Source organism: Pezoporus wallicus, unplaced genomic scaffold, assembly GCF_028554395.1.
Source record: "Pezoporus wallicus isolate ANWC-B61680 ecotype Strahan unplaced genomic scaffold, APGP_CSIRO_Pwel_v1 contig_7237, whole genome shotgun sequence".
Lineage (NCBI taxonomy): Eukaryota > Metazoa > Chordata > Aves > Psittaciformes > Psittacidae > Pezoporus > Pezoporus wallicus.
This window is the reverse complement of record NW_026635802.1, coordinates 888,475-916,377: the sequence shown is the minus strand read 5'-3', so window position 1 is coordinate 916,377 and position 27,903 is coordinate 888,475. Positions and strand designations below refer to the sequence as shown.

The 27,903-nt window shown below is 37.8% G+C and overlaps 1 protein-coding gene across 2 annotated transcripts; it reads left to right on the top strand.

Annotated features, from left to right (window-relative positions):
* On the top strand, positions 1–27,903 carry WDR48 (WD repeat domain 48). Of its 2 annotated transcripts, XM_057398297.1 has the most exons (19): positions 1–147; positions 8,839–8,979; positions 9,312–9,390; positions 9,663–9,745; positions 9,861–9,990; positions 12,666–12,754; positions 13,542–13,643; positions 13,998–14,222; positions 15,619–15,693; positions 16,029–16,131; positions 16,443–16,540; positions 18,314–18,421; positions 18,826–18,922; positions 19,386–19,481; positions 21,258–21,363; positions 22,778–22,865; positions 23,448–23,524; positions 25,077–25,269; positions 25,879–27,903. In XM_057398297.1, the coding sequence occupies exons 1-19, from the start codon at positions 100–102 to the stop codon at positions 25,972–25,974; spliced, it is 2,034 nt and encodes a 677-aa protein (XP_057254280.1). In that variant the 5' UTR covers positions 1–99; the 3' UTR covers positions 25,975–27,903. The 2 variants fall into 2 exon arrangements, with proteins under 2 accessions (XP_057254280.1, XP_057254281.1); XM_057398298.1 differs by lacking the exon at positions 9,312–9,390 and having other exon boundaries at positions 20–147.

Sequence of the window (27,903 nt, the reverse complement as noted above, 5' to 3'; positions counted from 1 at the left end):
CCGCCTCAGCTCGCTGCGCGGGCTCCGATAGGAGAGGGGAGCTGACTTCCGGCCCGGCTGTCCCTCCTCGGAAATGACATTGGAGTGTCAACATGCAAGATGGCGGCGCATCATCGGCAGAACACGGCGGGGCGGCGGAAAGTGCAGGTGAGGACGAGGCGGGGCTCGGGGGGGGGCCGCGGAGCGCCGGGGACCTGGCACGGCCTGGCACGGCTGGAGGAGGGTGGTGAGGCGGAGCGCTGCCACTTGGGCGGCGAGCAGGTGGCGGAGAGCGGAGGTAGTGCGCCGGGCCAGGCAGGGTTGCCTGGGACTCTGCCGCCTAGCGCTGGGGGGGCTGTAGTCGCGGCTGCTATCAGCTGAGGAGGTGCACAGATTGGGGGTTTCTGTGGCAATGCAGTCGCCTCCTTCCCTTTCCCAACAACACTGAGGTAAAGGGGGGACCAACTCGCCACTCTCCCCAACACCTTTTCCCCATCGCCGCCGTGAATCCACTAGCGTCCTGTGGGGGGGGGGGGGGGGTGGGGGGTGGCTGCCTTTGGTACCGCGGCCTGGCCGGCCGACGGGGAAAAGGTGCAGCTCCCTGCCGAATGGGGTCAGGTGCCCCAGCCCTGGCGGGCTGAACTGAGGCTCCCCCCCGTCTGCCCTTTTCAGCTCCGCGCAGTGCTTCTTGAAGGAAGAGCGGGGCAGGAGCTGTCTGGTGGGTGTAAAAACTTTCTCAGCTCACGCGAGAGACGATCAGACCGCGTGGTATAGCTCCTGTGTAACTATGAGTACACTATTGTAGCCGTGGTGGAGACTGGAATTAATGAAGTGTGTATAAAAAGCCAAGAGTGCAAGCATTAAAAGTCGTGAAAATTGTTTTATTATGGTTCTCAACTTTTTTGTTCTTTTTTGTGATACTATCAGCAATTTAAACTTTTTTACATTTTTCACTATGGAAAAGATTTAATGCTTTCTCAGTGCACAGAGCTGCCTACCTCTAATGGCAAATGCAAGTTTCAGCTGTATCTGCCTGCTGTTCATGGGAGAAATATTGATTAAGCCTGAAATAACATTAGAATCCTTCCAGACAGAGGTGAGCTTGGTTTTTGAACACATTTTTTGCGGTTTATTACACGGAGGAAATGTGCACTTCTTCATAGCCTTTAGTGCCTTTCGTGGTTAAAGTAAGCATTCGATCAGTGCTGTATAAAGAATTCCTTTGCCCTACTGAAAAAATCCTCTGACATTCTTTAAAATACAAAGAATCCAAAATATACCAGCCTTTAACTGACATCATTGCCTGTGCTATAAACAAGTTTTTGCTGTTGCTCTCATAAGGAGAGAGATTTTATAACTAGAGCTTTCTTTGATGTAGTCCTGTTTCTTTATGAAGTGTTATTTCCCTGACAGCAGCATGCATCAAAGAGTATGTTGTTTCCTTTTTTACTACTGTATTGCTTTTGCAAATATTACTTAGGTCAATATGTTGTATTTACAGGTGGTTTTCTGTTGGTTTACAATGTCTTATTTTCCACTTTCATTGTTATGAGATATTTTTTTTTTCCTACTTAAGGTATTGCTGTGTCTCAGCCAGTACATTGTAAGTCTTGATCTGCAGAATAACTTTATAAGCATATATAAACCCTTGAGTAGAAACTAAGTATTTTCTTGTGCTCTTATTGTTTCACCTACATGGTTAGAGACAGGATTTTGTTCATGTAATGGAATTCTAAGTGGCTGTTATAGCCATCAGCTGCTGATGGAGAGTTAAAACCACTAATGATTTGGTTTGCTTCCTAATGGCTAAGCATTTAGGGTGCTGCTACATGAAGTTTGGGGGTTGGGGTGAGAGAGGGAGAGGATTTCTCCCAAACTTATGAGGCATGGGGAAGAAGCTATTTTAAGAAATACCTCTCGGGCGTGGAGGAACTTGATTCCTTACATGGCATGAGAGCTGGTTGAAGTTTATGGAAATCAGAACTATTATTATCTTGAATGTACCTGTTTTACTGGTAAGCAGAACCATCCAAAATCATCAGTTTAAGATGCTTCTGCATATAATTTATGTTTATAAGGGTTAAATCAGAATAGATGTTTTAGGCCTCAAAATAAATTACACACATAAAAACATGTAAGAAGTTTATTATTTGCATGTAAGTCAGGTATTTGAAATGTCCAGCAGCAGGCTGTTGGTATTTTGTAAGTTTAGCGATATATGTCTGAGGGCTGCAGTAGAAAGGCCGTCTGATTTAGAGTTTTGAACAGGCTGCCCAAAGAAGTTGTGAATGCTCTATACCTAGCAGCATTCAAGGCCAGGTTGGATAGCTCCTTGAACGACCTGATGTAGTGGGAGGTGACCCTGCCCATGGCAGGAGGTGGAACTGGGATGATTTTAAGGTCCTTTGCAAACCAAGCCATTCTATGATAAGTGAAATGGGGATGCAGAGGTGTCACTGTTGTGTGATGAGAAACAGCTGGCCATATGATGTAGCTCTCAGATATGTTACTGTGAATTAAGGTGAAGCCACTTTTGAGCAGGTCACTTAAAGTAGCAGCCCTTGAGTGGTTATGTTGTGACTGCTCCCCCAAACGTGCTGCCTGGCCAGAATAAATTCAACCCCACACTCTAAACCTGTTAATAGAACATGGGGATTTTTCCATAAGTGATTTAGATTAGCATCTTCCATGTAACATTATTGAATGACTGTTAAGTCCTTTTTATCTTTGTCTTCTACAGAATAAAAAGATCTTTTTGCACTGACTTGTCATATTTATGCACAAATACTGCATTATGACAGCAATTAGAAAGCAGTGAAACAAAAACCCCTTACATTTGAAAATATTTCAGCTGCTGATTCTGTACCATTTTTAATAGGGCTTTTTTCCTAGGGATGTTTATGGTTAAAACCTGTTTAAAATATTTTTGATAGTATCATTAGATTTTGTATTCTGCACTTTATTAGATTTTACATCTACATTTTGTAGATGATAAATGTATATATTTATTATTTTATGTATAATACTCAAGCAGACAAATAGCTAGTAAGTTGATGCCATTGTAAAAGGATAGAATTAACTGCTGAATGCTTTCCATTGCTTTTATTCTCAGGCCTGGAGCATTTGATAAAAATTCAAGTATCAATATGTTCTTAATTTTAAAACTTAACTATTGCCCTACTAACTTACTAAGGGAGTAGTTTAGGGTTTTTTACCCTTGGTGGTAGACTGCTGCTGGTCTCCTTTTTTAAATGTGATTCATGTCAAATCTCATGGAATCCTTCCAGTGGTTATGAGAAATTCCATTTTTTTAATTGCTTGCAGTAGCATTTGTGTCTTTGAAATTTTTCTTTACTTATAAACAAGGAATGAGTGTCATTAGAGCTCAGCTGTTCACTGTTTCCTCCACCGTGATGGTGTGGTGGTATTACTAAAAGCAGATTCTACCCATCTATTAAGGCAAAATCTGTTATAAGACTTGTAATATAGCAAGGGTCACAAGATTTTAGATCAGCTGGTACACTCATCCATGCAGGAAACACATTGTAGGTACTGTAGGAAATTCACTTGGCTCTGTGTGCCAAAATGTTATCTGTCTACAGTAGCTTTATCACTGGAGCTCTTGAATAGTAATTAAAATGATTAATCCTGATCCATTTAGGGTACTGAATGCCATCAACTCTGTATAATGAGTGTCCATCACCTTGTAATGTTTGTGCACTGCTGCAGTGATTCTTATTCATTAAGGGAGTTTATAAAAGCTGCGGCAGTACAAATGTAAAAGGCCTTGGTCATTACTAAAATATTTCATATCCCACAAGTCTTGTTCCTGCCAGACCATCATGGCAATAAAATCACTGTGATCTGTATCATAGTCATTATTATCTTTGTGGTTTGCAACTGACTTAATAAATCAATGCAATGAACAAAGCAGTTTTGTGCTTTCAGTGCACCCTGTTTGAAGTGAATGCGGCTTAAGAGTCGTAACTTCCTGATGACCTTCACAGTCTTTTCCAGGCAGGTTATGGTATCTTATCTAGAGTGATAAAAATGTATATGCTGCAGGTCAGAGTTGAATTTTATCACAGCAATTGCTTCTCAGCCAAAAGCCTGTTGCTTTTATGTTGGTTAGGTATATGTGTGTACGCACATACTTAAATATATGCTTTATTTTTTTTGTATTTGTTTGTATAAATACTATATTTACTAATAGTTCTTATCTTTCTATACTCTGTGACATTCAAATTTAAAAAAAACAACCAAACAGAATCCCCCATTTCCTGACCACTTTTTCTCCAAGATAATAGAGAACCACATGTGGATTATCAGCAATGTTTCTTTGTTCATCTTAGTGAACTTGCCTGCTGCCTGGCACACCATGTCGGGTTTTTCAGATCAAGTTGTGTTTGCTACTGTTGATCTGTTTTAAGTTCTGTATGTTAAGAGAGGCATTTCAACACCCTTTCAATAGATGTTGTGGAATCCTTAATTTGTCCCCCTGTGTTACCATATAATTAATGTATTTGAATACAAGTCTGGATACTTCTGGTGTTATACCTGTCTTTCTAAAAGGTTCCATGTGGTGTACAGCAAATTTTTGCGAGGTTATTTTTATTTCTGCCACATATTCCATGTGTCTTGTTCTAGGGTTTTTTTTTAGGAGTGGACCTTCTAACAGTTTTTTGTTTGGATGAGAAATTAAATTTAAGTATCTCCAGTGTGAGGAGTTGACAATTACTTGAGTGTCATTAGGCCTCCACTAAGAGTGGGAGAGTCCTTTTTTGTGCCATAGTAATCATTTTTAATTCATATTCTTTTCATGAAAAGTGGTTTGTCTTGTCCTTACTGAACTGCCCAAATAGCAGCATTCACTTGAAATGTTGATGTGGTATCCAGCAGACTTACCACAGAATCATTTTCTTCCATTTTAATATTCTCCCCTTATGCTTTTATTATTAGAAATAAAAAAAATGACTTTTAAGGAGCAAATGGTTCATATGGATTAGAATCACCTTTATCATTGAAAAATAGCTGTCAACAGTTGCTGAGATTTAGCTTTCACTCTTGTATCTACTCATTAACCCTGAAACAATATAATTCCTGTCTTTGTCTTCATTCTCTTGAAATAAACAGTACTTGCCAAGAGGTGTTCGACTAAATTCATGTTTGGAAGTTCCTAAGCAGAATAAAGAACAAATTAAATTTGACCTTCATTTGAGTATTTCCGTATTGGTGGTAGTGGGAAACAGTTGTCATCTTCCCCAGTCACATCATTGAATGATGGAAAACCACTGCTTAGTTGAGCTGACAGCCACATTTTCAAGCTCCTCTATACAGAAATTTAACAGGTATGCAAATAACTTTGTAGAAAGAAGTGGAGATTGTTTTACTACATCTCATCTCTGTGAGCTTTTTTTACTGCTCATTTCTATGTTAATAAAAATATTTAGTTCTTTATTTTAGCAAGAAAATATTTATTGCATTTCAAGAAATTATGAAAACTTTACTTCTGTCAAGATTAATATAGAAATATGATTCAACTTCCACGGTATTGATCATGTATGAAAGGTACATTATTTACTAGAGTAAGCAACTGTTTGCTTTTCTGCATTTTTAAAATGGTTATTTATGGCTATTCTTTACTTGAACTCCCATAAATCAAAAAAAGTAGCATTATCAAGGGCAAAAGTCTCCTTTTTAAAATGCTTGGGTCACTAACATAGCTTGACAGTCTTATTTACGAGTGTGTCCTGGGTTCACCTGCTGCAGTCATTTTTTTTTTATCCTTCTTAATAGCTGGTACAGTGCTATGGTTTTGACTTTGAGCCTGGGATCAACGCTGATAACACCAGTGTTTTTAGTTGTTGCTAAGTAATGTTTACTTTAAACAAGGACTTCCTTAGTCTCATGCTCTGCCAGGGAGGAGGGGAAGTTGTGACAATGCAGAGACAGGACACCTGACCCAAACTAGCCAAAGGCATATTCCATACCACAATGCATCATGCCCAGTATATAAACTGGGGGGAGTGAGTGAGCAGCTGTGTGGTTCTGAGTTACCAGCTGGGCTTAAACAATGATAGAGTAGAATAAAGAGCTCTATATTATACCTGAAAATACAACAAATACAGGACATGACTAACAGAAGAGAATCAAATCTAAAAATTAAAGATTTGTCAAAAAACATTGTGCTAGCAGGTTAGAGAAGCAAGAAGTGAAGGGTGCCTCCTGAGCTTGAGTCTGATACTGTATGTCAGGAAGAGATTTTTCTCCCTAATAACTAAAATGAAATTTGATCTCCTGATCTTTAGGTTTTTAATTTCTTGAATTTCATGGCATCGTAGAGTTATTTGTGTTAGAAGGCATCTTACCTGCTCATACTTCATATTTTTAGCTGAATATTTTCATTGGCTTTATTCAGAGGGTTTGAAAGCAGTGTGAACTTGATGGCCATCCCTTTGCCTTGTGTTTTGTATTGTATTAAACCTTGGCTTTATTTGCAACATTTTTTACTCAAGTGGTCTGTTTGGGTCTTCTGGCAGTGTAGACATGATATGATCAAGCCCAGGTGAGGAGTTCCACATATATCTTGGACTTTGCATCACATACACATGCTGCATCACATTAAAGTATTTGAAATATTTTAACATATCACTATTATGCAAGGTTGATGGTGTCTTCTCTTAGTAACGTCTCTGAATATGTGTGTAGGCAGAGACTTGAGTGTAGACAGAAGGAATACTATGGATTAGTCTGGAATGGGTGAGAGTAGCAAAGTGCTGGAAATTAGGGCACAATGTGAAACTGGGAGGAAGAGGTGTGATTACAGGAACCGTGAGCGGCTAGCAAAGACTATCAGCAAGAAATGCTGCAGCCCAGAAAGCCAGTTGTATCCTGGGCTGCATCAAAAGGTGGGTGACCAGCAGGTCGAAGGAGGTGATCCTGCCCCTTTACTCTGCTCTTGTGAGACCTCACCTGGAGTATTGTGTGCAGTTCTGATGTCCTCAACATAAAAAGGACATGGAACTGTTGGAACAAGTCCAGAGGAGGGCCATGAGGATGATCAAGGGGACTGGAGCACCTCCTGTATGAAGATAGGCTGAGAAAGTTGGGGCTGTTCAGCCTGGAGAAGAGAAGGCTGCGTGGAGACCTCATAGCAGCCTTCGAGTATCTGAATGGGGCCTATAGGGATGCTGGGGAGGGACTGTAGTGATAGGACAAGGGGTAACGGGTTAAAACTTAAACAGGGGAAGTTTAGATTGGATATAAGGAGGAAATTCTTTCCTGTTAGGGTGGTGAGGCACTGGAATGGGTTTCCCAGGGAGGTTGTGAATGCTCCATCCCTGGCATTGTTCAGGACCAGGTTGGACAAGGCCTTGGGTGATATGGTTTAGTGTGAGGTGTCCCTGCCCGTGGCAGGGGGGGTTGGAACTACATGATCTTAAGGTCCTTTCCAACCCTAACTATTCTATGATTCTATGAAGAGCAGTGGAACATAATAAATTTAGTAAAGGACATATGGATTCAGAAGGCTCTTAATTTTGATCCTTCAGTGTTGTTCTATAGAGCTGTGGCAGTTGTTACTAAAATGGAGACTAGGACTGGATGTGTACTTTCTGGAAGCATCAGTTCTCTTATTGTGTTGGGATGGGGTGGGGTAATTCAGTTGAGGTATTGCCCACATTCACCAAATGGACACATCAGTTCTTGTGGTATAGAATCTGAAATGCTGTAAAACATTTCTTTAGTGATAAGGACCACTGAACATTTTGCTTAATTTGTTGGTTTTATTTTGTGTAACTGAGACCTGATTTGGAAAACATTTTCTTTATATTGATACAATGCAGTTATTGGAGTGAAAAATTGCTTTCAGATCTCTAGCCCAATGCTACTTCTTGAAAGCATTTTCAAAACACTGGTACTTATGTATCCAGATGATTCCCGCTGTGGGCAGACTGGATTATACCAAGCGTAAAATTTGACCACGTTGTTCTGATTATATTTTACAGAACTGGGGAAGAGGCATAGCTGTCAGCTTCCCCTCCTTTTCTCTGAATGTGAGGGCTTTCCTCAGGGTAATGTGTAAACATCAGGAGAGATGCAGCACACTGTGAATGGAGTAGCTCTGAAGAAACTGCAGTGCATTTTAACTGTGTTTACTGAACAGTGATAATGGAGAGTGCTGTGGCTTTATCTCCTTAAATCTCCCTTTGGTGTTTCTGAACAAAACAGTGAAATAACATATACACCCAGAACTGTCAAGTACAGAATGAAAGAAACCAAAGGAATCATTTACTGAAAGAGCAGTAAATACTTGTGCTGCTTATATTAGAAAACAGGTAGTTTTTAAAAACTGGTTTAAAAATAATAGTGACACTTGAAATAGCTAGAATTTGTATCTGCAGTCTTTCAGTGCTTTGTAATCCTTAGAGACCATATCTTTTCCCTTGTGAGTCTGAGAAATACTGTCATCCTAGCATATAGAAAATACAAAAACTACTTAGGAAGTGAGACACAAACTCAGCGTGTTGTCTAAGACCACCCAAAATAACCTGCACAGAGCAGCGAATTCAACTAAGGATTCTCTGGGTCTAAGCTTGAGTTGTAACAATTAGATAATCCTTTGGGCTCCAGTTCTAGCACTGCTCATATCTTCCCTATTGTTCTTCCCCATTTTTTCTGGGAGGGTGAAATGACTCAGATGGTATTGGTAACTCTCAAACTGACAGACTTATTTAATGCTTGTAAAGTTCTTAATATTTCCTATCTGAAAAACTTCACAAAGGTTAAAGTAAATGTTAAGATTTTATGGCCAAGTTGATATCTTAATACCATAATTGAATTTGTGTAAATGTATTTTAGGTGTCCTATGTGATTAGAGATGAAGTGGAGAAGTATAACCGAAATGGGGTAAATGCACTTCAGCTGGATCCAGCCTTAAATAGGCTCTTCACAGCGGGACGAGACTCTATTATAAGGATATGGAGTGTCAATCAGCACAAGGTAAGTCATGGGAGGATTCCTATGTTTAAATCTACTTTTTTCCAATTATCATGCTAGTCAGTTGCCTATAGGTATACATCTGGTAATGTTTCTTTAACAGCTGCCAATTAGTGTAATAGGAAAATCATTTTGCTATTGCTCATACTGTGATATCTTACACAGTTACGTAGTTCTTTCACAAAAGAATTCTGGAATAGTGACTTCAAGCAACTCTGCATAGGCAACTTCTGACCCATTTGAAGGTTGAAGAAAGTACCACAGTAGGGTCTCATAGTCACAATCTTTTCCAGTTGCAATGAGATTTTTATAAACTACTTTTTCTTAATTTGCAGCAAGACCCATATATAGCATCTATGGAACATCACACAGATTGGGTAAATGATATTGTGCTCTGCTGCAATGGTAAAACATGTAAGTACTTAAATGTTTGAAAACTACAGTATTCATAAATTGTGTATAACAATATATTATTTGCTGATTTAATGGTTTTCCATCTTCTTTTAGTATAATCAATTTGTGATGTATATTGTAAATTTGATAAATAGAGTAAGCAGGTGTTTTTAATGAAGAATTATGTGTATAGAAGCGATTCTTTTAATCTTTTTGAAAAGCATGTTGGAGTAATACAAATATGCTCTAATATATAAGCCATTAAAGTTTACTCTTTATTCTTTCCAATTTAGTGATATCTGCTTCTTCAGATACTACTGTTAAAGTCTGGAATGCACATAAGGGATTTTGCATGTCAACACTAAGGACACATAAGGTGAAAAACATATTTAAATACTGTGTGTTATCACTGGCAGTCTTTTAAATATTAAGATAGAGACTTTAAATGGATAATGTTGTTGATTCATATTGTCATATTTACTTTATTGTAGGATTATGTGAAAGCCTTAGCATATGCAAAAGACAAAGAACTGGTAGCATCTGCTGGGCTGGACAGACAGATTTTCCTCTGGGATGTAAATACTCTGACAGCACTGACTGCCTCAAATAACACCGTAACAAGTAGGTATCTAGGGAGGGGAGGCAAGCAATGCATTTTACTGAGCAGTATAATCTGAGGGATCAGTTTAAAACCATAGATACCTGTGTGTACACAAAAAATGTGCAAAAAATTTTAAGGTCATTTTAGCATATAATCAGTCCATCTGTTGTATTCCATAGTAGCTGAAAATCTAGAGCAGCTGACAGATGTACCATGTAGGACAGAGAACAGGTCTCTAAACATTTTCTCCTGAAATGTAATGTGCTGGTATTCGCTAACACTTAAGAGAGCTTTAGCTTGAGAAACAGTTTGCCTACGGTGTGTTCATTGCTTGTAAATAGGTTGGAAAATGAGTTCAAAGTGACTGATCTCTTTCGTTTTATACTTAGTGTTGGATGCATGCTTAAAGAGTAGCAGAGGCTCAGATGTATGCATTAGGAAAGAACATGCTATCTTACACTGCCACTTGAACTTTCTTAACAAGACTACTTGCTTCCTAGGTTAGGAGTGTCTGAGGAAAAATCTGCAAAACTAAAATTTGGGATTGGCAGATACACTTCTAAGAAATTTCAGGAATATGCGATTCTGTAAATAAGAAGCAGGCATATAGTTGTTTTGATGTGGTTTTTTTGAATTGAAGTTTTGGCTAATTCTGAAAGGTGTATTAATTTTATGGATTTGGTAGGTTCTAAAACCAAAGGTGCATCTGATAGGTTGAACTGTCAGGTTTGCTTTTGTTCTCTCTATGGGACGTTTTTAATTTTTAATGCTGGCATGTCTGGGTAGGCTTCAGAAGAGAGATGGATTCTAGCAAGCTGTGTTGCACTGCAGGATTGTACTGGGATAGCACATGGTTGACATAAGATTTACCTTATCTTTCCCAGAAGCTTTCTTTCACAGAAAGTAGAATTATCACCAAATTTAGCTGATAAGTGCAAGTTATGCTAATTTCTGGTTGAACAGGGAGTTTTTGAAGGAAGAATGCATTTGTTGGCTCACAGGAAACCTCAGCTGTAGGGAAGGGGGGAGGGAGATTTCATGAACACAGCAACAGTGATACAGAACCTAAATGATTCAAGTGAATCATAAATGGGAGATGGTGAGTGCTGAGGAACTGTTGCTTGAGCCCAAGATCAAATGGAAATGGAGACATTACCTCTAAGATGATAGAAATAAATTTTCATTTCTTGAATTAAAACAGTAATGCTTCATAAGGGGGAGGAAAGGAAAGCAGGGGAGTTGTTTTTCTTTCTTTCTTTCTAGTGCTCCCAGCTAACAGTATTTCTGTTGAGAAGAACATGTTCTATGTCCTTAAAGAAGCTGGTTTTCCTCAGTCCTTTCAAATATTGATTTTTTTCAGAGTGCAAATGAAGATTGTTTTGTGCATTAATTTCCTGTCTGATTACAGGGAAGTAATGTACGCAAGCCAGCATTAAAAGGGAGCCTGTTTTTAAAGAGCCTCTCAGTCAGCATAGCCATAATAATTTTTTTGCATTTTTTTCGGTATTTTGATTTTGAGAGGTAGTCCCTTCCAGGAAAGGGTGGAGTCAAGCTTTGCTTTTGTTCTGGCATAAATTGTGCATCTGTAGACTTAAAATTCTCTCTTCCATTTCTGATGTTCAGTTTATAATAACTCTGTACATTCTTTTCATAAATTATTATCATTGTTGAACACTGTGCTAACCTTCAAGAGTTTTCAGTTCTGCTTTATGCCTTCAACTGTCCTCTGGGGACAGTGAAATACTATCACTTTATTTTGGCTACGAATAATAGATTACATTTGGATAGCTGTAGCTAGTGGTTAAGAGGACCCTGAAGTAAAGGTGCATAATTCTTCCACTCTGACAAAATGTTTATGATATTAAGTCACAAATGCTGTTGTTAGAAACTTACTTCTGTAATATACATAAATGATTATATAAAGGTTCACATTTTTGCTGGCAATAGTTTGTTGCTATTCACAGCTTTTTTGGCATACCGATTGCATGGGTTTGAGGCTTATTGAGATGGTGCTTTCTGAATACATGATTTTCATTGCTGCGTTTGTGCTTTTCCCAGTTGAGGGATTGGTACATTACGCTGTCCAAAAGTAGATTAGGCTACATGGCCCAGAATTCCTCAGCTCTGGTGGTGGTTGTGATGCTAAGGAGTTGCCATATGGTTTTCACAAATGCAGAGGTAGCATCCGTGCTCAAGTAACACATTTCAGTACTGCAGTGTAATTTCAGTAATGCGTCTCTGCTGAACTAAGAGAAAAGCATTTAATATCTAATGTAGAATCATACTGCTGCTTGGCTTGGAAAAAAAATACCTCTGCACTTGCATCCAAATGAGATGTAATATAAGATCACATAGAAGTATAATTCTCTAATAAAGTAGTTGAGAAGAGCAGCAGTACCTTGATGGTCCTGGCACTGTATTGTGGTGCCAAAAGGTTACAATGACTGTAATTACCATAAGTCTGAGGGGTTCCTTTGTTTTTATGTAGCAGTAGATTAAGAATTGGGATGGGGTTTTCCTAGCAGTATGCTGTGTACAGTCTTTCTTAAAGTAGCTGTATATATGAGGTATAGTGACACTATTTCCATGGATCAAAGGGCATTAAAATACCCTAAAATGCTGTGTTTTAAGTGAAGAAGTATGTTTTTCAAATGACAGCATTAAGATTGAAAATGTAAATTTTATTTTGAAATAGCTTCTTCCCTGAGCGGGAACAAAGACTCAATCTACAGCCTTGCAATGAATCAAATGGGAACAGTTATTGTATCAGGGTCCACTGAAAAGGTAAGCGAAAGTCTGGTAAGGCTAATTCTACTTCAGTTCAAAGTTTAGTACAAAGAGGCAATTTTATTCATTTTTTCAATGTCATGTCTCTAGCAGCTGTTGTGGGTTTAATAGTGAGGATAGACACTTTTTTTTAAGTGGGAGTGTTAAGTGTAGGATACAAGTACCTACCTCAGTTTGAAGACGTATATATATCCATCTAGCTTTAATACACAGAAGAGACAATTAGATCATCTTGTGTAACCTCCTTTCTACCATTTCACCACAAGAGATCTGACTGGGCTGGCACATTACTGAGATGATTATAAAAACTGAAGCAGCTGCCACAGGTAAGAAGAAAGTGGTGCCAGCAATTTGTAAGATCCCTGCAGGAACTGGGAAATGAAATGTGATGATGAAGCTCAAGTGTCCCTAAGAGACAAACCATGCTGTTTGTTGTAAAGGAAGGTGAAATGCCCTGAAGTTCCTGGCAAGCTGATTTTTTACCTAATCTAACCTTGAGATAATCCTGTTTCCAGTCACTTTCATTCTTTAATTTCTTAGGAAGATAAAAAAAAGCCATAACAAAAGAAAATAAAATCAAGCAAAGAAAATCACATCTGATTATTAGAGGTTCATAAAATGTAGTTATGTACCTCTTGTTTTAATGAAGTATGTTTTCTGTGATGGATGTCTCTCTGTTCAGGATAAGTGTCAGTTTATTCAGAAAGGCTTAATTTTCTGTAGAGAAAATGCATTGGTGGGAAGAAGGATGTTAATGCCAGTTATCCAATGTCTGTTTATGTAGGTTCTAAGGGTGTGGGACCCGAGAACTTGTGCAAAACTAATGAAACTCAAAGGGCACACAGACAACGTAAAAGCATTGTTGTTGAACAGAGATGGCACACAGGTATGTGCTTTAACTTGAGACAAAGGCATTTTACAGAATACAGAAATGTCATTAGTCTTTTTCGATATAATTATTTTATACCATAGATTACTTATTAAGTTACATTTTGTATTTTACAGATTATTTACAGAATATTGTAATGATTAAGGGAGGGAGGCTGGTGGGTGAAAGCTCTAATGTATTACAGGGTCCATCTAGCAATGGAAGGGGTGACTAGAGTTATTAACTGCCAGGCTTTATTTAGCACCGTCTTAATGGAAAAAAACCATAAGAATTATGAAAGCTGTTTGTGAACAAAATTATTTCAGAAGATTTAAATACCCACTTGATCTAAGTATGGTGGTTGTTGCTCAGTGTCTTTCAGGCAGCTCTGATGGGACTATCCGCCTCTGGTCCCTTGGGCAGCAGAGATGTATAGCCACATATCGAGTCCATGATGAAGGTGTCTGGGCTCTGCAGGTCAATGAAGCCTTCACTCATGTTTATTCAGGAGGAAGAGACAGGAAGATTTATTGTACAGATTTACGAAACCCTGATATCCGTGTCCTTATCTGTGAAGAAAAGGCACCAGTTCTTAAGGTAATTGAGTTTACTTCAGAGAATCACAGGATGGTTGGGGTTGGAAATTACCTCTGGAGGTCATGTGGTTCAACCCCCCCTTGCTCAGGCAGGGCCACCTAGAGCCAATTGCCCAGTACCATGTCCAGACAGCTTTTGAATATCTCCAAGGATGGACACTTTGCAGCCTCTCTGAGCAACTTGTTCCAGGGTTTAATCATGCTCACAGTATTAAAGTGTAATTGTATTGCATGTTGTTTAATAACGGCTTGAGGTATAAACTGATAGAATGTATATTGGGTAACAAGTGCACCACAGCTTCAGTGTATTGGCTTTGTCTCCTAAATTACACCTGAAGCCTAATTGTCTGAAGAAAATAAATGCTTAGCAGCTACTTAAAATATGCAAATTCAGATATTACTGAAATTGAATATGCTATAGACATGAAAAGTTGTTTTTAGCAGACTAGTACAGTTTTAAGAAATTAAGCTGGCAATGCCAAGGCTTTAGACAAAAATGGATGTTTCTTAGCAGTAATGTGTATGCACAGGACTGTGTTAGAATATGTTACATACTCATAGGAACCAGTGGTAAAATTTATTGTGGGTTTTTTGAACACCTAAACATGCAGTTTTCTTAACTGGAGAAAACTGTATGCGGGAGTATGAGTCTTCTGAAGAGAATTCTTTTTGAATTTTTCTTTATTTTGCTGTCTGTTAAGTAGATGACAGGACCTTGAAACATGTAGGTGTATAGGGAATGTGCGATTGAAACAGATAGCAGTATATAAGCAATCTGTCTTTCCTTACGAGTAAAATTTGGCTTAGTATGTTCAAATAAAATCCTGGATATATTACTATAGTTAAAGTCAGAATCTGAGAAATTGCAGTTCAAAATGGAAAATTAAACCTATGGTCAGCTGTACAAAGAGCAAAGGGGGACTGTAATATACCAGCTACATTGATTGGTTATTACTGAAGAAATGTAACAGCAGAGCCAAATGTATAAAGGTCTGGTTTCTAATTGGTACAGAACTTAGCATGTTCTGGTTTTAACCATGTGAAGTATTTGAAAGCAAAGTAATTCAGAAAATATTGTATTTACCAAACTGTCCATTAGACGAGATTGCATCATGGTAGAAGCAACTTTAGATACGGGGTGTTTAGACACATTGCATCTACTGTTGTTCTTGTCCAGAATTTATTTGTTGAATATTTGAAACAGTTTCCCTGGAATTTCAAAAATTGCAGCTTAGTTATTTGTCTTTTTAAAACAAGTTTGTATTTCTTTAGTAAACTGAAACTAGTGTTGCTTCTCAGATACATTGAAGTATGGGAGCAGGTGTACGCAGAACAAATATTAATTGAACAAAGGAAAATTAAACATGTCTGAAAGTATCTGTGGTTTCATTATTTAGATGGAGCTTGATAGATCAGCTGATCCTCCTCCAGCACTTTGGGTTGCAACAACTAAATCCTCTGTGAATAAATGGGTAAGTGGTACAGTTTAAACCCTATGAATTCAATTAAGTAGTCATGGGATTTGCAGTCTTGGTTTGGGAACTGTTGCTTGCAATTTCACTGTGACTTGCTGTGGTCTTTAAGCTTTCTTTTAAAAAATCAGGAACTGTGACTATTGGAATTGATCAAAAGACATTACGCTTGTAATTACTTCCTTTGCTATCTCTTTGTGCTGCTTTTAGAACTAAACTATCTTGCTTAGAACTGGACAGTTAACATTAAATGGCAGTGTGAACTGGCAGTTGTCACTCACAGATAAAAGCAAAGTCTATAGATTATTATGTATGTACCTATTTTGTTTCTTTAGACTTTGAAGGGAATTCATAATTTTAGAGCATCCGGAGATTATGATAATGATTGTACCAATCCCATACCGCCCCTGTGTACACAGCCTGACCAAGTTATAAAAGGTAAACAGCTGTTTTCCAGAGTACCTTATAAAATCTGTTATCATTAGCAGAACTGGTGGATCTTTAAGATGGGGTGAAGCTTTTAGGTACTTGATACTATGATTTCAGCCAAAATAAAGACAACGTAGTTATCATTGATCTAGTGCTAGTTACAGTTAAAATAGTGCTTAAACCTTGGTGATACCCAGATCTTACATAAAATAGTGAGACCAAAGAACAGTCACACACATTGTGTTATACACCTTAATTTAATGTAATATTCTAAAAAAATAAAATCACTGTAGTGACCTTAATTCTTGTTTGCTTGCTAGGGGGTGCTAGTATTATTCAGTGCCACATTCTTAATGACAAGAGACACATATTAACCAAAGACACGAATAATAATGTGGCATACTGGGATGTCTTGAAGGTAAGTATATAATTTTAGATTGTCTACTGTTGGATGATTAATTATTTTGTGCCTCTTTTATATATTTTTGTGTGTGTGAGAAAGATTCCTTTGGTAGAAAGGAAGCAATCTTTCTATTGCAAAGATTGCTTTTTAAAAGGAGATGGGGCATTTCTGAGCTTTTCTGCATCTTTGCTTGATGTGAAGCTGACATTCAGTAAAGTACTGATGTCTTCCTTCACCTGAAATTCACCTTGAATTCTATCCCTGAAAACAGTGGTGTTTGGTTTGATCAGGTTGCGTTTCGAAGAGGGCTCATAGAGGCTTGTGAGCATGTCTACCCAGTGCAGAAAGAAAGCTTAGCCTGCAAAAGGGAAATGTGTGCTTCAGGTCCTCCTACAAACCCATACATCCCAAGTGAGTGTGCTTGGATTAGTCTGTGTATTATTCTGGGAGTGTGAACTTCGCATGTTCCTTGTTAGTTCGCAAGATAGCAGGCAGGAATGCAGGACTGACTGGAAGGAAGGTAGGCAGGAAGCATGGCTCCTGCCTGGTAAGAAGGGAGAGACTTGGCATGGCATTTTGGTATCTTGCTTTACACAGTGATTGATCAGAGGAGAGGGAAAAGCATGCATAGAGACAGTACTGGGATCCCAGATCAGTGAGATGGTCAGCAATTTCTTCTCTTGAAAAATCCTGTTTGAAATTCTAAATATTTTTGCGTCTAACTATGCAGTTCTCCAGCCAAGATTCAGTTATGAAGTAAAGCACACTCAGCCAACTTGTATCAAGTTGCTGAATAAAGTGGGAAAGAAGGAAATTAAGTTGGAGAACGTAGATTTGTACTAGAAGTTATCTAGATTACTTTTGTGGAAAAGTGAATAGCTTTTCTTTCGAATTAGAGTTATATTACAGTTATATATTTAAGTACAGTGTTAAATATCAGGAGCAAAGTCAAATGGTAATGTTAATTGGTGCCTTCATTCAGTTCTTTTTTGTTAGTAAGGCTTTCAGAGGCATCTCTTAGGCATGCTTAAATACATATTCACTTTATAGATGAGGTTACTTGACAGATCAAAGTGTTATCTTGCATGTAGGATCACTGCACTCTAAAGCTGAGTCTCTTTACTGACGATGCTGGAAGCCTTTCTTACATGTAGCTACACCCTTCAGTCTTTCCTTCCTGTAACTTTTCCTGGATTTTGAGGAAATAAGTCTTGCAGGGTTACTATCTTTAGAGTTTGCTGTAAGTGTTCCAGTTTTCAGGATAAGTTTGCAAGTGGATTATGAGAGTTTGGATATTAACAAGCTTACTTGAGAAACTTTAAAAATAGAAGTACAAAATAAAACAGACAAATAAACTAAAACAGGCAAAAAGAATCTGCACACAGATTTACCCACTGCTGGTCCCATTGCAGTAGTTGAGCTGAATTTGTTGTGAGATTTGCAACAAATACTGGGTTGTACTGAAATATTGATACTAATGAGGAGAAGAATGACAGGGAATGCTAGAAGACAGCTACTCAGTGATAGGGAAAATGTTATTTGTTAATGTAATACCTCTCCACTGCCTCAGAAAGAAATGATAAAACAGTAGAAATTACTGCATAAACTGCTGTGCAATTTTTTGTGAGAAAAGTTTGAACCTTTCACTCATGCATTGCTGGACTACAGTACCTGTGGAGAAATCAGAACTGCATATGAAAGTCAAGTACAAGATCTGAGGTGGTGTTGTGACTCAGAATGTTGTGATACTCAGAATTTTAAAACTTGTACATTTCTTTTGCTGTACAGGCATGTAAAGTTGAAGACCTTGGGAAAGTAGATTTTGAAGAAGAAATTAAGAAGAGATTTAAAATGGTGTATGTGCCAAACTGGTTCTCAGTAGACTTGAAAACTGGGGTGAGATACAACTCTGAAATCTGTAGTTCTAATGTCATATTACATATATTCTCATAATACTGTTTGTTCACAAATATTTTAGTGTGTTACGAGTTTTGAGGAACAATCATCATTTATCTGATTATTTATATTTCCTTTGAAGCAAACCAGCAAATTTTACTTTAGTTTTTAATAAACTGAATAACAGATTTTTTTAATTTTTTGTTTTCCTCATGGTGTGGTCAGTTTAAATCCACCAATACCAATTATGAATTAATACAGCTTGGTAAACAAAGTGTGCTGTCATGCACATAGAAATTCTTTGTTTTTTATTCCCAGCTCAGTAATGAGCAAAATAAATTTATAGGCTTATTTAATACAAAACAGCTATTGCATTCCTCTTCCTGGTGGTCTTTTCCCAACAGATGTTGACAATTACTTTGGATGAAAGTGACTGCTTTGCAGCCTGGGTTTCAGCAAAGGATGCTGGATTTAGCAGTCCAGATGGTTCTGATCCAAAATGTAAGTTTTAACTAATATTAGTGTTTTGAGACAAAGCAGAATAAAATCCACCATTTATGCTTATGTATTCCAGTGCCGCATATGCCAGTAGCTGCATTCTGCAGAGGAATTCTCCAGTGAGAATGTTTGCTTTTTTTGGAAAATTTTCAGTCAAGTTCAGGTTTTCTATTTAACTTAGTTTTAAACCTTCTGGAAGCAAAAAAGTGATATTCCTCAACTTGGAACTATTGCCTGATCTAGAGAATATTATAGCAAGTAAGTGATCCAACAGTAGTGATTCTAAAATCAGCTTTTTCTGAAAGATGATAACGTATGGCTTTGAGATTTTCTGTGCCCATAAATAGTTTGTTTTGGGAACAGAGCCGCTCAGACTTTTGGGAAAGTTTTAATCTGTGGATCAGATGTAGAATATTATGCCATCGGTTTTTACATAACTGGAAGTTGTACCTCACTGTCTTGACAGTAAACCTTGGAGGGCTTCTGCTACAAGCACTTCTGGAATATTGGCCTAGGACACATATCAATCCAATGGATGAAGAAGAAAATGAAATAAATCATGGTTGGTATTTTAATATTTTCCTTTTTTAGGATTTATTTGTATATTCGGTTTATATTTCTTGTCTCTGCATTACAGTCTAATGTTTTCTAAGTTCTTTTAATTTAGTTTTTCACCAAAATTTGCTAAGTAGTTTTCTTCTTCTGAAAGTATCAGCAAAAATCGTAGAACTCTAGTACATTGAAAACTAGGTGAACAGATGATTCTGAAGTTACAGAAACATAATGTCTTGATGAAAAACAATTACTGGCAAAACTAAGGCTTGACTTGGGAAAGAGCCTAGATAATGACAGCAAAGAGTTGTTATTCAGTTAGTAAATGTTAGCCACTGTTTGACATAATTCCACTTTGCTTCTAGGCATTATGAGCAATATAAAATAAAAGGAAAATTTATTGTAGAAAATATATTCAGTGGGTAATGGGATAGTACATAGAGAAGGTCTATACAATACCACCTTTGACTGGTGTAATAATGCTGAATCTAATCCTGTATGAAATAAAAAGCATAGCTCTGTAAGATACAAGATAGTGGCAGAGTTGGGCAGAATAATGGAGACTGTCTCATTTAAATTTGAAATTATTTAAACCAAGATCAGTTTTGACTAAAAAGTCTTGGTTTTGGTGATTAAAAACTGACTTTCTACAGATAAGGCGATTAGAAAACTGTAAGTTCAGCAATATCTTGCCTTTTTGTGGCAAAGATTGTGCCCAGAGTTAGTTTCCAAAATGAACTCTCTGGTGCGTTACAGCACTTGGCAGGCTCTTCTGGACAAAGTTGCTGATTCTTACAATTCTGTGTATAGGCACTCTACATCTTGAGAGCCATACAATATATGAGAAGTATAACTCACAGGATTTTGTATTGTTGGAACAGTGATGCTACACGACTTATTTCTGTGAATAACTGTGGAGTAGTGGAATGTTTAGAATATTCACTACAGAATCAGTCTTCATTTTCCCTTTCAAAAGGAACAATTAAACTGATGCTGAACAGTGGCTTAAGAAGATAACACTGTTGGACACTGAAATTTGTGTAAAGACAAGAACTTAAATATACACATATATACTTACATACCCTTGTGTACATATGTATATATATATATATGCAGTATTTATCCTGCTCTGAACAGCTGCTCTCTGAACAGTGGTTCAAGAGGTGCATAAATAATGCTGACTTTTCTTCAATCTTATCCTATCCATCTGATGTCAAATGAGGTTCTTCAGTGTTTGAAGACCACGCTGCTATAACTAGCTAAAAATACATTGAATTTAAAATGCAATGACTTGAAGGAAACATGAGTCTGAGTTTTACTAGTACGCTATTGACATCTGGCAAACCCAGGTAGAAGAGCAAAGCTAACATCCTTCCGAGTTTTGTACTGTCAGTGTGGAGGGGGAAAGTAGTCTTGTCTCAATGGAATCTCTTTAGTTGATTTCTAGTATTAATATTGTTCAGTTTGACAAATCCTCAGTATCCTGTTAAGGAACTGGAGAAAACTAGTAATCAGGTTTTGGCTCGTGAGCTCCATTTCCCTTTTCTCAAAGTCTTTTGAAATATGCCTTCACAAACTGGTACTGAACTAAGGTACTCTCTACTGTTCCTTTTACATATACTTGCTGTGCATTGGAAATGGAGATTTTCTTGGATTTTATGAAGCTTATGGTTTTGTTAATTTATGAAATATGTTAGCTGTAGGTGGAGAAAACACTCTGTGGTCTATGTATACCCAATTTAAAGGCCTAGTGCAGTCTCATTGATTTTTTTTTTTTTTCCAACAGTGAATGGTGAGCAGGAGAACAGAGTCCAGAAAGGAAATGGATACTTTCAAGTGCCGCCACATACCCCAGTTATTTTTGGTGAGGCTGGAGGACGCACCTTGTTCAGGTAAAAAAGCTCAAGAATGTAAATTCAGTGGCTACATAAAACTTCCTTTGTGAAAGCAGAAACGTTATAAAAATGTAATACTTGCATCTGTTCTGTACTATACGTTCAAGATATGCCCTTGACAGGCAAAATAAGCTGCTGTAAATGGTAATTTTGCATCATCCAACTGAACAAGTGAGTTTGAGCATCAGCAAGGTGTGGGGTTTTACAATGGTAAGAGCTGTATATTGTTCTTAATTGTATGCCGAAGCGTTGAGCTCTTTTTGAGTGCTTTCTTCTTGCAAACTGACTAACTGAACTTTGTTCTAGAATGAAATTGTGCTACTTTCGATTCTTGTAAAATTTCTCTTATGGGCCTGTTGTACTGGTCTTTGAGCATTAATGACTCAAGCAGTAGAGTCCTGCTTACTAGAGAGTTGGTTTCTGTTACCCAAAGCCCTTGACCCACTAGAAGGTCCTAAGCTCTGGCAGGTAAGAGCTCAGGATCTGTCTTTTCATTCTATGTTGTAAAGCCTAACTGTGGTATATGATGCATCTGAGACAGTTTAATAATGCTGTAGAACACATGCCAAGCTTTCATATAGCGTGAAGCATTTTGTATTTACTGATATAGTGGATTTTAAATTTGAGGGGTAGGGGTTGTTTCTCTGGCTGAATAGGCCTGAAAACTCTGTAACTTTCAGTCCATGCACTGGTCTGTAAAGCAGGGTAACATTTTGCAGCTTTGAGAACCGGTGTTTTCTTCTGCAGTATCAACATATTTACATCATAGCTGGGGCTTAATATTTGCATCCATTCTGTATCAGTGGATCTTAAGTCTTCTATGTTTGGCTCTCAAGAGAACACTGAAAAGACACTATTGGAGGAAAAGCCATGTTTATTGGGTCTAAAAGGTGGCTTGCAGAGCTCTGACAAAATACCTAATTGGGCTTTATACAATTAATACATGGCTTTTTTTCCCAACTGCATGTGTGCATTTGTTAAAATTGATTTTATTCTTTTCATTTGGTGAGGGCTTAGCAGACACTTTACATGCAAAGCTCATTTTTCCCAAACAGAAAAGAACTGCTTTATGTCATGTGCCTTTCTCAGTTTTTGACTTCAACACACAAACATACAATCTATGAGCAAAGTAGCGTTTTACTTTTTAAATTCCTCTGTGCAATAGCTTATAGTCTTCTGAAATGCTTCTCCATGTTTCTGCTGCATGGATCTGTCTTTTTCCTGCAGCTACTTTTTCTGGTCTTTACAGACAATACGTGATCACTTCCTCAATAAAGTGGATGATGTGAAGGGGTAGCTAACCAAGTTCACACTCCCTGCCCATTAAAAGGGCGGATCCTCTCCTGAAAGCTTTTTAATGCACATTACAATAATTGTTTTCATTCACAAAGGTTATTTCTCTGTGGTTTAGGTTATTATGTCGGGATTCAGGGGGTGAAACTGAATCTATGCTTCTTAATGAAACTGTGCCACAATGGGTAATTGACATCACTGTAGATGTAAGTATCTTATGTGGATTTTGCTTTTTTTATTGGGTTACTTGTGTTGGGTTTTGGTTTTTTTTTGAGGTGAACAACAACTTCTTTTTAATTGTACAGGATCTGAAATGTCATTTTATGTTTTGCTCTGTATTTAAAATAAGTGGTCTCAGGGTCTTTATTCGAGACTCTTTGAGATGCATTGCTTTTGATGTGTCCAGTTACGGTATTTTTGCTTGCTTTCTTTTGAGAGAAAATCTTGGAATTCAAAGCACTGTGTATAATTGGTATCCTTTTCAAGTGTGGAGCCCTGGAACAGAGAATACTCTTCATATAGCTGCAGTCTTTTGATACCATCTAATTTCCTTTGAAATAGATGATAATTTATATTCAAAAGCTAGATGATACGCGCATCATCTAAATTGAAGCATCTCAGGAGTATGAGTAATTTGGCAGTTGGCTGTGGTGGTTTTATGTTGATTAAGAATCTCTCTTGGGTTTTGATAATTAGGAGCTGAATATACTTCACATACCAGCTGGTAGAAACAGGAGCTGGTAACAGTTCATCCTAAATTAACACTTCTCAAATTTGTTTCCTTCTAGAAAAATATGCCCAAATTCAATAAGATTCCCTTCTACCTCCAACCTCATTCATCATCAGGGGCAAAAACTCTGAAAAAGTAAGTAATGCATATTTGACTCTCAAAACTGCAGAAAGAGAATTGCAAGCTCAAAAAAAAGAAACCAACAAAAAGCCGGTTTGCCAGAGAATCCTATTGTGCTTTGATGAATGTGTAGAAGTTTCTAGTTATTTAAGCAGCATCACTCCAAAGCTTTGAATTAGATCAGAATATTTGAAAGAACTGGAGGTTTCTTTTAGGTTCCATGAGCAGTTGCTTAAGTTATGCTAAGGAATGTTTTAAGAACTAAATCCTGAAATTAGACTTTCTGTCTTTTTTGGTATGTAATCAGAAAACAAATGAATTTACAGATTATTACACTGATCAGAATGACAGTTTTATGTTTCCTATTGCTAACAGTGATAAATAATAGCTTTTTAAAAGGAAAAAGTACAAAATCTGCTAGTAAGGAATGCGAGACTGTCTGCCTGTCACATTAATTGTAACTGGGAGCTCTGTAGGTTGGAAGTCAATGCAGATGCTCAGCTATGAAGTCAGTGTCACAGGCAGTTTGCCTACCACCACTTACACACAACAATTTTGGGTATTTTCCACAAATGCCTAGTTCCTCTTTAAGTCTTGTTAAATTCTTCACATCAGAGACATTTGTGAAAGAGGAGCTTCATTGGGTTTTTGTGTACATTGTGGAAAAACTGCTGCTGCTAATTACTTTAGAATGCCATTCTATTAATGTAGTAGGGGGAACAGTGTAGTCTTATTATTCCATATCCTTGCCCTTCTCTTACTAATCCCCTTCCTGTTGAATAAGGGTTGTGTAGAGTACTTTTCACCCAAGCTCTGATTTTAATTTGGTCTTTTGAGTATCTTCATAGAATCACAGACTGGTTTGGGTTGGAAGGGACCTTAAAGATCAGAGTTCCAACACTCTGCCATGGGCGGCAGGGATACCTTCCACTAGACCAGATTGCTCAAAGCCCTATCTAGCCTGGCTTTGAACACTTCCAGGGATGTGGCAGCCACAGCTTCGCTGGGCAAGCTGTGCCAGGGCCTCATTGCCCTCGTGGGGAAGAACTTCCTTATATCCGACTTAAATTTAGACTGTTCCAGTTTCAAGCCATTCCCCCCTGTGTTATCCCTACATGCCCTTGTCAGAAGCCCCTCTCCAGAGCTTCTCTTATAGGCTCCTTTGGGCACTGGAAACTGCTCTGAGGTCCCCCTGGAGCCTTCTCTTCTCCAGGCTGAACAAGCCCAGCTCTCTCAGCCTGTCTCCATAGCAGAGGTGCTCCAGCCCTTAGAGCATGTTCACAGCCTCCTCTGGACTCACTGCAAGCAGGTCGATGTCCTCCTGCTGTTGGGGCCCCAGAACTGAATGCAGCATGGTCTCACTTTTCTGAGTCCCTTCTGCTGTGTGACTCTTAGGATAAAAAGCTGTTATGGTGTTCTCCATGATCCTGATAATTTAATAGTAAACTTCTAATCTAAACAGCTTATTTGTCTACTTGTATAGTTTGCGATGGGTTAAGGTATTTTGAAGATCAGAAATACAGTCTCTTAAATTTTTTCCTGCCAAACTTTTATCTACCTTGTATAGAGACCGACTGTCAGCAAGTGATATGCTTCAGGTGAGAAAGGTGATGGAACATGTGTATGAGAAGATTATAAACTTGGATAATGAGTCTCAGACAACTAGCTCTTCCAATAATGAAAAAGCAGGAGAACAAGAAAAAGAGGAGGACATTGCTGTGCTAGCAGAGGAGAAGATTGAGCTTCTGTGCCAGGACCAGGTAAGTTCCTTGGGTGGTTTAGCCAAAACCCAGTGTCTAGCAATTAATTGGTTGTGAACATCTGAATACAGAGCTTGAAATATGCTTTAGATTATCTGTTACTTTTAAAACTAAATAGATTTCTTGACATCATGTTAATTTACTGCTGACACAAGTTCAGATGGGTGCAGATAGCTGGACTGAAGAATTTACACAGTATCACTGTTTTATTTGGTCTCACTGGTAACCTTTACAGGATTACTTGCTCATACTCAACGAATGGACTTAGTACAATTCCATAGAGTTCCATTTCTAGCATTTTTGGAATGTTTTGAATTCTACATTTATAGCAGAGTTTAAAATATTTCCAAAATGAGTTGTCTAGTAAGCGTAATAATTGCATGAAGATTAAATATTGAGAAGGTGGTGGTAATAAGCAATTATATGTTACATTGCTAAAATCTTTCAGTAATCAGCATCAGGTTTACTTGCTAGTTGAAAAACCTGAGCCCCATCTTAGATGACAGTCCACCCAAGGGATTGTTTTGCCCCAGCCCCAGGGTGTTTTATCTTTGGATTTCTGACAGTCTAGCAGATTTGTGGAATAAAAGATGAATTTTTATCATTTAGGTTTTGGATCCGAATATGGACCTTCGAACTGTAAAGCACTTCATTTGGAAGAGTGGTGGTGATCTGACGCTTCATTATCGCCAGAAGTCAACGTGAGGGGAGAAGTGGACCCAAGTGGTTACTTAAGTACCTGACCATACTGTACTGGTTCCAAGAGTAGTACTATAGAAGCCCACTGAACCCCTAAGGTAGATGAGACTTCTAATGACTCAGTATGGATGGAAAGTATACATTTAATTGAAGTGACTAATAGATCTGTAATATAGAGGAAAAAAAAAATCTGTATGACTTAAACTAAAGTCTGTCCTAGTCTCAGCCAATGAGATGGGAAATCCCTGAGTGGTTCATGTTGTGTGAGGTGTACAGAGAATGGATCATAATCCAGTGCAGACTTTTGCTTCCTCTTTTTTGCTTTTGTTTCTTTTCCAGAACATAATATCCTCACCTGTTCATGCTTGATCTGAAACCATTTTGGCTGTGTTAGTCACTGTGTTCACACTATAATTCAGAAGTGCACACGAGTTGGTTTTTTTTTAGTACATTCCAGTCATAATATTCCTGCAGTGATTTCTCACAGGTTACTCAAACATTTCTACCACTTAAAGAAATTTGGAGAAGAAAAACAAAAGAAACAAGTATTGCATATTTGAAAGGGTCGGCCCATTTAATTACAAGTGAAGGGTTAACAGGAGACTTGTTTTAATACTGCAAGGGAGTTGTTGCTTTGAGAGCTGTTGATGCGCAGAATAAAAACACTAGATACATGTTGTAGCAGGGTCAGTCCAATGATGCTGTGCATAAAAATAGAGTGAACATGCTTTGCAGCATCTTCAAGATTTCCTTTTTAAATCTATATAAGTACTTCCTGCACTGTGTCCTAGGTGTTCTGAAGACATGCTAGTCTCATTTTTGGTATCTGTGCTCCAAAACTTACATGACATTTTGTTAAAACTTCAAACCATTCTGAAAATAACTTCCAGTGTTTAATGTTAAACTTTAGAAGCGTCTAAGTATATTTCATATTCATGATATAAAAATACTTATTCTTCTTTTCGAAAGTTTTATATGCAGTTGTTCTTTTGTTATAGATTTATGCAGATCTTCTTTTCACTGTTATTTCTATAAATCTGTGACTGTCATAGATTCATAGTAGTCTTTTTATAGAGTTTAACTTATTGGGGGGAGGGGGTAAAGGCATTTCAGCGTTGCGTGAGAAAATGTGGGGCTGTCCCAGAAAACCATTTGTAGCCACAGCAAATTGCAAATCCTCATAAAGAAATGGTGTAAAAATGACTCTTGTCTGGAGCAGAAGCACAAGTGCCTTCAAAGGGCAGTATATTATTAGAGTTTCTTTGGGAGACATACGCTCTTGCGCTTCCTGTATCTTGCTATCAAGATCTAGGTTGAGGACTAAAGAAAGTCCCAATAAATTCTATTACTGGAATTGTATTGGTCAAACAAAAAGTAAAGTATTTTTCCATTGTATTTTGTTTGAAAAAAATAGTCAAATCATTCCCTTCTGCACTCTTAACCTAAACAAAGTCACTGCTTGAACAAAAGCTATGGTTCACCACTAAGCTAGCATGTCTTTTTCCCCAGCTTTTAAGAGTCGCTTTAAGTTTTTAATCCCCACTGCTGTGTATGCTCAGTTTGACACAATTGTGCTCTAACTGCACATTTGTAGTGATGTTTGTGAATTAAATGGTTAAACAGAACTGTAACCTTTATGGATAAATTGTGCTGACTTGTATTTATTAATAGCAAGGGCATATGCTTGTTCCCATAGGCACTGTTTGGGGATTTTTGGTTTTCTTTTTTGGGTTGTCTTGCTGTCTTGTTATACACATTGGAATTGCTCCCAGTGATTTTGGTTGAAATCGGCCACGGTTGTAATTTTTCTTTTCTTTTTTTTTTCCTAATAATTTTGAAACACAGTTTCAGGAAAGATTGACAGAATAGTCTGCAATGCAGGAAGGGTAAATGATGTTTCACAGTTGTATAGAATAAAAGGCTTTAGCTAAAATA

Bases quoted from the DNA above. Each gene is read 5' to 3' on its own strand.
- WDR48 (XM_057398297.1), top strand. From the start codon at position 100: ATGGCGGCGCATCATCGGCAGAACACGGCGGGGCGGCGGAAAGTGCAG. The intron at 15,694-16,028 runs GTAAGTGGTACA...TTGTTTCTTTAG, and splicing joins AATCCTCTGTGAATAAATGG to ACTTTGAAGGGAATTCATAA. The intron at 21,364-22,777 runs GTAAAAAAGCTC...TCTGTGGTTTAG, and splicing joins GGAGGACGCACCTTGTTCAG to GTTATTATGTCGGGATTCAG.